This window comes from Trichechus manatus, unplaced genomic scaffold, assembly GCF_000243295.1.
Source record: "Trichechus manatus latirostris isolate Lorelei unplaced genomic scaffold, TriManLat1.0 scaffold00177, whole genome shotgun sequence".
NCBI lineage: Eukaryota > Metazoa > Chordata > Mammalia > Sirenia > Trichechidae > Trichechus > Trichechus manatus.
The window spans coordinates 4,336,368-4,348,627 of record NW_004444113.1 but is presented as its reverse complement, the minus strand read 5'-3'; the positions used below and the strand labels follow the sequence as shown (position 1 = coordinate 4,348,627).

General features: G+C 49.0%; 1 protein-coding gene across 2 annotated transcripts in view; it reads left to right on the top strand.

The window, feature by feature from the left end:
* The first annotated feature begins 566 nt into the window (after positions 1–566).
* The window catches only part of RUNX1 (RUNX family transcription factor 1), a 302,485-nt gene continuing 290,791 nt past the window's right edge, over positions 567–12,260 (top strand). The window contains exons 1-2 of one of the 2 annotated variants that reach the window (XM_023741332.1): positions 567–850; positions 969–1,082. In XM_023741332.1, the coding sequence (XP_023597100.1) occupies positions 1,025–1,082 (58 nt within the window). In that variant the 5' untranslated portion in view covers positions 567–850; positions 969–1,024. The other variant, XM_023741333.1, reaches the window with a different exon arrangement.

The window sequence follows — 12,260 nt, the reverse complement described above, 5'->3', positions numbered from 1 at the left end:
CCATTTAGGGAGAAATAAACCACATCATTTTGATTTCACTAAAATGGCTTATTTACCACAAAAATAAAATGTTTTCCTTTTTTCAGATTTCAAAATACCAGTAAGTTTCTAGAGCCTTTGAGGAATCAGATTCTCAACAAAATGTGTCTTTTTATTGTTTTTTTTTTCCTTTTATAGTTTCACGTATGCTGTTTTACTCTTTACCAAGAAGTGAACCCTCCCTGAGCTGATGTCTAGCATTTTAAAGGATGGGATACACATCCTGTTTGAACAGCAGCCTGATGCCAGGGTAGAATTACTATCGAATAAGCAGCAGTGAAGCCTTTATGAAAATAATCAGTAGTTCCCCAAACCACAAATAATAACAGCAGGAGCCGAGTTATACTAAATCAGCAAAGACCACTAATAGAACAAGCGACTGAGTCACTTTTTTTTCCTGCATTCCCTCTCTCGCAAAGTCAACTCCGCTCTTTCCTTGCAGTCTGGGGGAGGGCAGGTGGAGGGAAGGAAGGGCATTGCTCAGAATGTAAAAAAAAGACGACTTGACATCACTTCAGTCACATGACCAGCCAGAGCCAATGGCGATGGGCTGTGGAAAGGGGAACAGTTAAATTTGTACTTTGGGTTGTGTGAAAACTTCTTTGGGGCCTCATCAACAACCACAGAACCACAAGTTGGGTAGCCTGGCAGTGACAGAAGTCTGCACACAGTGGTCAGCAGGCAGGACGAATCACACAGACTGCAAACCACAGGGTTTCACAGGGTGGTGAGCGCCATCAACCCACAGCCAAGTCATCGCTTTTTTTTTTTTTTTTAATCTTTAACAATTTGAATATTTCTTTTTGCAAAGGTACATTTTTCATAGGGCTCGGGGAGTGCCAAGGGTGTTGAGGGAAAAAAAGAGATGTGGGCGCCATGGTGCAGGGGTGAGGCTAGAACCGTGACGGCTCTTGGTTTTTGCTCCTAAGGTAAAAGAAATCACTTAGTCCCCTGTCTTCAGAAGAGTGCATTTCAGGAGGAAGCCATGGCTTCAGACAGCATATTTGAGTCATTTCCTTCGTACCCACAGTGCTTCATGAGAGGTGAGTACACTGGTCTTTGAGTATCTACTTTTGCCCAGCTTTGCATATAATGAAATGGCAGGGTGGGGATAGTGCCTGCAGATCCCCCGTCGGTTTTGCGGGAGGAATTCACACAGAGGAGGATGATTACAAGGCTATTGGATTACTTATTCATCAGATGGCAGTGCTTCAAAAATGTTTTAATACATACTTAGTTAAGCTGTTGAAGCGTCCATGGGTACGTGAGATTGTTGTCAAGTGCTAGTAAGCTGGGCTGCTCTTGTTAAAGTCCTGGAGATTACAGAGTTTGCGTGATGCCCTCTGGGTTATATTCGTCTGTTCCTTGCCCGGTATGACTGTCTGAGTTGTCCTTCACTCAGCACGCTGTGTGGCCCACGCTGCAGCCTGCCCAGGGTTATAGCAGCCACATGCACGCAGCCAGCAAGGAGGACAGGGGCCATGGGGCAGGAGGCGGGGACGCGCTCAGAAGCATGTTGTTAGACCAGCCAGGAGACTTGCAGGGGCCAAGCGGCAACTCGGCTGTCTCCAAAAGGCAGAGATTACAGGAGCTGGGCAGATTATTTAGGCTAAGATCATTGGGACAGGACAGTGCTGTTCTGTTCATCGTAACCACAATGCAGAAAGACTGAGGCATCTTCCAAGAGAAAAAGCAAGCAAGCTGTCGCGTACACACAGGAGTCTCTCGCAAAGAGTAATGAAGAAGTTTCCCAGGTGGCGCTTTCTCCCAGCTCTCGGCTTCAGACGTTAGATTGCCCGCTTGCTGATAGGAACAGCCAGTGTGGAAAGCCTGTCTGCGTTTTCGCAATCGCCTCGTGAAATGTGCAAAGCTGGAGCTGAGCTGTGTGTGTGTGAGTATGTGTGTGCGCGTGTGTGTTGTGTGTAGCTGTGATGGGAGAAGAGGGCTGGGCTTAAGCAAACACAAAAATAACATAAAGTATCGCGAAGGCGTTGCGAGTGTGCTGGGGCAGGCACTTTGACCGTCGCCCTTAGAGCGTGGCTGGCTGGTTTGGCAGCGCCGAGACGGAATGGAGAGGGTGGGGGAGCATGAATTTTCTGGCTGCAAACTCGCGCGCACACCCCAATAGTATCTGTGACTCATTATTTATTCATACAACCCGGAGAGCGGGGAATGCAGAGGGCCTGTCAGCCCCTTTGTCACAACACAGCGGTTGTGAATGCCACAGAGCATCCATGCTTCCGGGCCCCTGAAATTCGAAAATACGACAAAGATGTGTGTGTGTTGGGAGTGGGACGGGGAGGATTCAGGGAGACGGGGGGAAAAAAGCAAGTCATTAAGCGATTCCAAGCTTCAAATTAAAGGGTTTCCGAGAGCTGTTTTACTGGCAGCTGAGGACATTTTAGTGAAGTTGAATCATGTGGACGGGGATGAGTCACTGTGGCTGCCCCGCTGTCGGCCACTCAGCAGAGACGAGGGCCCCGGGGAAAGGCTGCAAACTGCCCCCGGCGGCGTTTCCTCCAGGCTGCTAACCAGCTAAGGAAGCAATATGCGTACAATAACAGAAAAAGGTCTTCCTGCCTTGCCTTGGCCTTCAGGCTCCCTCCGAAGGTTGATTGTTTCCTATATTATCAGCTCAGGAAGGCAGAGTCAGGAAATTTTGAAACATTCCACTGGGCAATAGATGGGATTTCGGTATGCAGTGCTGGCCTTGGAAGCTGGCCTTACGGGAAGGAGAGTGAAGGGATACCAGGAAATACAAGGACCCCAACACAGCCCCATGGTTCCAGCCCCCTGGACGGTCAATGCTCCTGGGAGTGATCTGAGAGGGCCCAGAACTTGCATTAAGACCCAGAAGGTCTCACCTAGAAAGGTCTTTTCACTCCTTCAGTAAATGGAACTCAGAGCCTTTCAAAATCTCTAACTCAATAATATAATATTGAGACTTCATCCCAGAGGACCAAAGTGAAATGCTGGCAGTCTCCCGGGTAACTTTATCAAAGTGACGCATCGACATAGGGTTTAAATTGTCTGCGTGGCTGTCCACACCACTCACATGAGCGGGAGAGGCGACCAATTGTCATCTCTTTTGGTACTGTCTGGACATAGCCTGATGCTAGAAGGGCCCACCACCATCCTGTCCAACAAACCGTTCTCCTCCAGAGTTCTTTCCGTTTACATAGCCTGGCCACGCACAGTGCTCCCAGGGTTCCTTTCTCACTCAGGAGTTTCTAGTGGGGGCTGTGCTAGTTCAGCGGCAGAATCCCAGCCCTCTACGTGGGAGACCCGGGTTTGATTCCCAGGTGGGGCACCTCAGGTATAGCTACCACTGCCTATCAGTGGAGGCTCACGTGTTGCTATGATGCTGAGCAGGTTTCAGTAGAGCTTCCAGACTAAGATGGACTAGGAAGAACGGTCTGGTGGCTTACTTGTGAAAATCAGCCAGTGAAAACCCCATGGATCACAACAGCCCAGTCCACACCTGATTGTGGAGGTGGTGCAGGACCAGGCAGCATTTCGCTCTGTTGTGCTTGGGCTTGACCCTGCAGCAGCTAGCAACAACAGGAGCATAATTTACAGCGTGGTTGCCTCCCTCCCCAACTGCAGCTCTGAGCTGCAAGGGGAAATAACAGTCGCGTTCTTCCTGGGATGTTACTTTATCATTCCATGCAGTTCTCAGAGGAGGAAATCTATCACTCATGTTTAGCAAGATACCCATGTGGAAATTGGGGGACAAAAGGGGTGGGACCTAGAAACCATTGTTGCCTTCCCTGAGGGATGAGGAGGACTCGCGAAGACTGGCATGTGAAATGTGTGTGGTCTACCACAGCGCGCGGCTTCTATCACTGCACACCAGGGTCGCACTTTAAGTGCTTAGGCGAGAAGATAAGACAGTGCTAAAATTCCCTGGAATTATCACACACCTTTAGGGTCTGCCCTCCTCACACGGGGCTATGTTGCGGAGAGAAGAGCAGGGTGGCTGTGAAGAGGGAGAGCCAGAGCACATGCTCATTTTTGCAAAATGCCTCAGGTAGCCTTGTTCTTAGAAGTGGCTTCGTGGTCTGTGCAAAGCCTGATGCTGATATGCCTCTGAGTTCCTAGAACCACAGGTAAAAATCTCAGCACGGCAAACTTGCTGCTGTTCCTCTCGGCAGCTGGAGTTTAGCCCATTAGAGGAATCTTTCCGAGGGGATTGCAGAATAAAGGGCAGAAGGTATGAAGGGGGCTTTTCTGTAAGTATCAGCATGCCATGATGCTCAGATTTCTCAAGACACTTTTCGTTTGGTGGAAGATTCACGTCACGGAAAGCCGCAGGCGCGAGGGTGGTGTTCACTGGGCATCAGACACAGCATGTCTCTCTGCAAAGCTGACCCACAAGACAACTGTGGGACGAGGCATCCCGGGCACCCTCCTAGATGCTGAAGAATTAGACCCCAGTTCCTCCTGTTTGAGGTGGAGCTTTGCATTCTGAAACTGCCCACACATTTTGAAACTGAGAAGAAAAAAAAAGTGTTAAAAATACCTAAATTTGTGATCATATCCCTTGCCATCTAGGCCCTTGGCACACTAAGACACATTTCAAAACGACCCAGCAATTTTGAGATGTTTAAAAAATATATATTTTAAGAGGTTTTAAAAGAGCAAAAGGCAGTCCCCAAAAGAAACTGTGTCCTTGGTTCTGCTCCTTCCAGCGAGAATGTCCCTGTATTTTAAATCCCCCCCCAAGGCAGTTCTGACCCGCAGGGTGCGGGTGAGGAGAGGCCGCAAAAGGCCTCACACACCTGCTCTCACATCGAGCTCAGTAGCAACAAGCAACAGTAGCAGAAGCGTCTTCAGAAATAGCAGCTGACCCGAGGTTCACGCAGCCAGAAGCCGTTTAGAACTTTTGGAAGCCGATTCGTTACCAGCAGTTTCCTATGTTCTCTGGAAATAGATCTGAAGCGCATGCTCAGAGGAGATCAGACCCTTTCTGGAGAAAGCAGGGCTGGGCCTCATGCTCACACAGAGGCAGGGCTCCAAGGCCACCGAACACACACAGACTTCAATAGAAAGTTGGGGCTCGGTGGGCGTGGGCTGCGGAGTGGGCCGGGGAGCCGGCAGGGGCAGTCATGAGGAGAAGGCAGCCACAGGAAGTCTCAACGTGGGGTGCACACAGGCGGCAAGTGCTGGTCTTCTCTCTCTTTTCCTTTCTTCTGGCTCTAGTCCAATTGCATAGCAGTCCTTCGGTGGCGCAAACGATGAAGCGCTCAGCTACTGGCTGAAAGGTTGGCAGTTCAAACTCACCCAGAGGCCCCTCAGAAGACAGGCCTGGTGATGTGCTTCCAAAAGGTCACAGCCTTGAAAACCCCACAGAGCAGTTCTACTCTGCACACATGGGGTCGCCATGAGTCAGAATTGCCTGAACAGCGACTAATGAGAGCAGCCAGATCGCATAGAGCAGCTTCCCTCTTGAGCCGCAGTCTCCCCATCTGTAAGAAGAGGTTAGCAGTAATACCTATCTTTCAGGTAGATACATGGACTAGATTAACTTTGCAAAGTACTCAGCACAGTCATTGTTGTTAGCTGCCATGGGGTCGGCTCTGACTCATCGCGGCTTTCTGTACAACAAAACAAAACGTCATCCCGTTTTATGTTACCCTCACAATCGCCAGCGTGTCCAAGTTCATCATTGCAGCTAATGTGTCAAACCATCTCAGCAATGGTCTCCCCTGCCCTCACTGGCCCTCTGCTTCACCAAACGTGATGTCCTCCTCCAGCTGTTGATCCCTCCTGATGACATGTCCAAAGCAAGCAAGTCAGATAATGCTCTGTCCTGATCTGTAAGATTTTCCTTGGCTAATTTTTGGAAGATCGCCAGGCCTTTCTTCCTAGTCTTCGTCTGGAAGTTCCGCTGAAACCTGTCCACCATGGGTGACCCTGCTCATATTTGAAATACTGGTGTCATAGCTTCCAGCATCGCAGCAACATGCAGCCCCCACAGCATGACAAACTGACGGATGAGCGGTGGGCTCAGCACAGTACCCAGCCATAAAAGTGAGCAGTAAGGATTGGCCGTGGCTCTCAATGTTCATTTAGCTAAGACGGCGGTCAACCACTTCTCATGTGAGGAGAAGAGAGTCACAAGGCCCTGCAGGACAGCAGGGATTGGGGGAGGAGAAGACGGGGGGGTGGGAACGCAGAGGAAAAGGAAGGCTGGTCTCCGACGGTGCAGCCTGGGCAAAAGCAGAGCTGCAAGAACCCATGTGGGTGCGGGAGCTGGTGAGTGAGCTGGTCCACGTAATGGCTTCTTAAACATGGAGCCATCCTTCCTCCACATGTAAGTGCCTACAAACAGAACAGAAAGCAAGAGAAAGCACTTCACGTAATTTGGCTAACAAGTTTAGATATCGAGGCTGATTGGGGCATGCTGAACTGTAAATCCGAGGTCTGAACACACTGGCAGTGACAGAGATATTTCTCTACAGGGTGTCCTGGTATAGCTCTATTTTCTGGAAGGTTCTTTGTAATGAAAAAGCCATTTGGCCATTGAACCACGCTCAGTTCTCCAGGGCTCTGACAGACTGCTAACTGCCCTCGCTTCTTAAGGACTCCGGATCATTCCTGGGAGACCTTAACTATTTTGTCAAAGCCCAGAAAGGAAGGCGGCTTTGGCTGTTTGTCCTGTTGGGGGCAGGGGAGGGGCTGCTTAGGAAGCTCAAGCAGATTTTTTGCTTCTCAGATAACTTCCTAATGACCTAGATGAGTCAATAAATGTCTGCGTGTGTCATCTGAGTTCTTCTGCAAAGGGACCTCATCATGTTCTAGACAAGCTTGCCTTAAAATCAGCCCCGAGTTCCTGTCCAAAATCTTTGAACATGTCAGAGACTAGTACCATAAAACACCTCAAATCTTCTTAGTTTAACAACATGAAGAAATACTTTTAAATACATATGTATGTATGTTTCATTTTCTGATAGGAAATAGCTATCCTACCATTTCAAACATGCAAGGCGTTTTCCCCACGTTGTCCCAGCTGGATTTTTTCTCCTAACTTTCTGCAGAGAACTACAGAAACCGCTGCGGTAGCTGAGCAGACGTCAAAATCTGCAAAGACCTTTTCCTGCAGTTCTCATTCCTTGGACTCCTTAGGTCCACCAGTCCCCGTCCTTAGCCCTTTTGCTGAGTAAAATAATCCTGAAGCCAAGCTGATGTGTGTTTCTTGGGCTTTTTTTCCCCCCAAAAAAAAAAATCTGATAACTACCTCGCTGCTGAGTGGTAGAAAGGGAGCATTCTCCTCTGAGAGCTTTGCAGACCGGGAGCACAATCCAGGAGTGCTTTAGGAGAACTGCAGGTGGCTCCTGAGCACAGAACAGTGCTCTGAACCTCACGCAGCTTGCGCGCTGGCAAGGTGAGCGAGACAGCCCCGCTGACTCATACAGCCTTCCTCTTCGATGGGGGACTCATCTTCTCAGCTCCTGAGCTGATCTCCCCTCTTGTCTCCCTCCACCCCCTCCTGTCCCTTCTCCCTCTTCTTTTTCCTCTCGGTATGTCTCTGTCTCTCTCATCTGCTTTACTCCCCTCCTCGCCCACCTTCTCCTTCTTTCCTCTCTCTCTCTCTCCTTTCCCTTTCCCTTGTCTCTCACCCTCCTCCTGACTTCCCTCCCTCCCTGCCTCCTTCCTTCTTTTTATTTTCTTGACTCTCTGAATGACACCAGAGAAAGGGAAAAAGGAGCTGAGAGGGAGAAGGAAACCAAGTATCTCATAGAAGACTCAGCGATACATTGTATTTTAATGATTGGGTCTGTCACTGAGGATTATGTTGGCTGCACAGAACGTCTGACTACAGTGGCTGACACAGACAGGCACTGGTCTGTCTCCCACGACAGGTGGCTCAGGAGAAAACCCCCAGGGTGGTCGGTGGGACCCAGGACGCTGAGCCTGCTGGAGGTGGGCCGGCACTGCGCGTCTGTCCAGGCAGGACAGAGAGGGGAGCCCTCCCACCCTTCTCCTTGTGGGGCTTGGTTTTTTATTCAGGAAGGGAAGCCCTTCCCTGCAAACGTCCACTTACATGTCTCCTGGGCCAAAACTGTGTCCCAGGCTGTCACTGGCTGGCAGGTGCCTAGGAAAACGGAGTTGTTGCTTCCCCACCTGTAGAGTAGAGGACAGCAAGGTGAAGGTGGTTGGAAGGATGTCGGGTGAGCCCGTGCAGCCTCTGCACACCTGGCCACAAAGACCCCCCCCAAGCAGGCTCAGCGGTACCGGTCACACCTCGGAGGATTTGTTTTCTGTGTCAGCAGTGCTTTCAAAATACCTGCAGAGAAACTCAGACCTCTTCCTTCAGTCCTCCTTGGAAGTTGTAGATGGATACTGGGAGTGACCGTTTATTCTTGATTTTCTGAAAGCAAAATGGACAGGAGATAGACATGGTAGGGAGCTAGTTTAACGGCAGCCAAGGTCACACCTATTCTCGGTGTCAAAGCCAGAATCACACTCCACTCTAACACCATGTTGTATATACACAGTGGCTGTCAGGTTGACATGTGACTCCATGGGTGTCAGAGTAGAACTGTGCTCCACAGGGTTTTCAATGGTTGATTTTTCAGAATTAGATAGTCAGGCCTTTCTTCCAAGGTGCCTCTGGGTGGACTTGAACCTCCAAACTTTTGTTTAGCAGCTGAGCGCATTAATCATTTGCAACACCCGGAGACTCCTCTGTGAAGACTACACTCCTAACAGAAAGCATTTCTGATCTCTGAGAGGGAATGAAATTGTGAGGTGTGGGCAATGAATCCAACGTAGCCAGGGAGCAACACTACACAGTCAGCCTCTGTCTCGCCTCTTCTTGGGATGTATATAGGTCTTGATAAGCACTTAAGTTCTTCAGAAAAGGCGTAGGATTTCAGATCTTTTTTTTTTTTTTTGCATCCGTTAAGAGCTCAACTGCTAACCAAAAGGTCAGCAGTTCAAATCCACCAGCCGCTCCTTGGAAACCCTGTGGGGCAGTTCTCCTCTGTCCTGTAGGGTCGCTATGAGTTGGAAGTGACTCAATGGTAACAGGTTAAAATACAGATGCTGGGCCTTAGCCCTAGAGTTTCTGATTCAGTAGCTCTGCATGGGGCCCAAGAATTTGCATTTCTGTCAGGTCCCCCGATGATGGTGCAGTGCTGGCTAGGAGAAACATTGCTAGGCCTTTCTTCCCAACCTAGGGATCTACAGTGGTGGGACTAGTGTGAGACAACCTAGGTGCCTCAGAAGAAGCACTTAAGAGGGCGCTGACTGTCTGGGTCACACCAGGGCTGAGTCTGCACTGGCATGACTCTGAGATCAAGAACTTCCTTAAATAGTGTGCCTGATGGTGGCGCAAATGGTTAACGTGCTGGGCTGCTACCTGAAAGGTCAGAGGTTGGAGTCCACCCAGAGGTGCCTCAGAAGAAAGGTCTGGTGATCTAATTCTGAAAAATCAGTCATTGAAAACCCTACAGAGCACAGTTCTACTCTGACACACCTGGGGTCGCCGTGAGTTGGAATTGACTCGACAGTGACTGGTCTTTGCAAGGCTTTCTTGCCCTTTCCTAGCCCAGGCCCCTAGGCCCAAGGACAGAGGAACCCGTGGAAAGATCTGTGCAGCAGTTGAGGCCCCACCCTCCAGCCACCCACCAAGTCCATCTTTCAGGAGGTCAAGGATGCCCAGGGGCCGGCACCTCCATAATCTCTGACACCTAGTTACTCCTGTGGTTGAAATAAAAATTCTACCCAGAAGGGCCTTATGCAGCTGTGACAGCAAGAAGCGGCCTCTATCCCTCCTGAAAACAGGGCCCCAGTACCGCTGGGCGCCAGCTGCACAGTGAGCAAGAGGCACCCACTTATTCCAGGGCCTTTGAACATGGTCTGTCTCTCTTTCTGCAGAAACATTTGTCATTTCAGAACTCCAAGTCACCAGCCCTCTGACATCATCACAAATCCTTTTTTCAAGCAGTTGGGTTTGAGGTTTTTTTTTTTTTTTTTCTTTCTTTAACTCTATTTGTATTAAAGGCATTTTTCATCTGATTATCCTACAACCAGTCACCACAGAGTCATAGAAAGTTCCTTCCCTTTCTCCTCAGCCTCCACGTGGCAAAGGGTGCAAGAATTAATTACCCCCCACCCCAAACCAGCTTACAGCCAGCGCCCTGCAGATACAGGGAGCCCCATCCCCTCTAATTGCTGCTGGGCCAACATCCTAATGGAACAAATTAAAAGAGGCTCAAGCTAATTATTCTCAGACTTAAAAAAAAAAAAAAAAAGATAAAATAATGAAGCTTCTTTAAAAAGGTGATGCTTCAGCTACCTCAAAGGGACTTCTTTTCTTACACAGAGTGTGCAGTTGACAGGAAATAAAAACTCCGTGGTGTAAACTGGAGGTTATATTTTGGGTGTCCTTGTGACTCAGAAAACACCCTTGTTGTGCTTACTTAGAGCACAACACACCCTAGCCAGCCAGCCTGGCGTCTCTTCCTGCTCGTGTACCTTCCCTGCGCAATCTCCACTCTCGTCTTCTTTCAAGACTGTCTTAGCTCCCTAATGCTGCTGTAACACAAATGCCACAAGCAGGCTGGCTTCAAAGAACAGAAATTCATTTTCTGACAGCTCTGGAGGCTGAAAGCCCAAATCAGGGTCTCAGCTGTGTCGATTGCTTCCTCGTTGGTAGCCCCTGGCCTTCCTGGGTTCCTTGGCTCATACATGGTTCCTCGTGTGGCAGCTGTTTTCCCTCTGTGTCTCTGTGTCCATTCCGCTCTTTTTAATAATACACCACTCAGAAGGGATTAGGTGTAGGACCCACCCTACTCAGAGGTCGCCTCCTTACAGCCACCCGTTGTTACGACAGTGCAAGGAAACTAAGACCAGAAGTAGGGTTGTTGATCCCCATTTGATTTTAAAAAGATCATAAAAGAAGACAAATAAGGCAGGAGAGGCTGAGAAGCAGCCCCAGCCACACTGCTAGTAGGAAGGAGGCCCCTGTCTGCTCTCCATCACCGTTCAGACTCCCTGACAACATGGACACAGCCTGTTGGGTGGGACCGCCTGTGCTCCAATGCCCGCTCTGTGCCTAGCCCCTGAGTCACACAGCAGATGCTATGACTTCTCTGTGCTCCCCTTTCCTCTGTGCAGCGTGATGCTGACACCTCATAGAATGGTCATGCTGACTGAATTAGAGATACCCAGATGCAGCCAGGCATGCAGGATGCCTCCAGTACATTCTAGAAGTCAGAGCAGATTTTCCGTTCCACCCTAACTTGCCTTTTTAATTAGAAATGGGTTTTGCTTGGTTTTCCCATTTTCCTCTATACACACGTTGCCGTTGTCACGTGCCATCGAGTTGGCTCCAACTCGTAGTGACCCCACGCACAGCAGAACAAAACACTGTCCGGTTCCGTGCCATCCTCACATTCATTGCTGTGTTTGAGCCCACTGTTGCAGCCACGGTGTGAATCCCTCTCACCTTTATCTGATTGAGATTATTAACCCCTGCATGCCTCATTCCGTTCGATTAACTAGATTTAACAACAAGAGTACCTATCCCGAGGGTAATGCAAAGGATTTAAAGAGGTCACACAAGAAAAAGTTTGGGACGGTTCCTGGCACATAGTATATGCTCAATAAATATTAGTTGTTGCTATTACTGGAAACCCTGAGTGGTGTAAATATTAAGGCACTCAGCTGCTAACTGAAAGGTTGGTAATTTGAGTCTACCCAGAGGCACCTCAGAACAAAGACCCGGTGATCTACTTCTGAAAGGTCACAACCTTGAAAACCCTATAAGAGCATCATTCTACCCTGACACACACGGAGTCACCATGAGTTGGGATATGCATATATATAGAGAGAGAGCCCTGGTGGCCTAGTGGTTAAGAGTTCAGCTGCTAACGGAAAGGTCAGCAGTTCAAATCCACCAGCCGCTCCTTGGGAACCCTACGGGGCAATTCTACTCTGTCCCATAGGGTCAATATGAGTCAGAACTGACTCGACGGCACCTAACAAACACATATATAAGAAAACACTGCCTGGTCCTGCATCATCCTCACAATGGTTGCTTGTCTGAGACCATTGTTGCGGCCATTGTGTCAATCCATCTCCTTGAAGGTCTTCCTCTATTTTTTTTTTTTTTTAATTGTAGTTCAGGTGAAGGCTTACAGAACAAATAGTTTCTCATGAAACAGTAGTACACATATTGTTTTATGACATTGCTTAACAACCCCACAACA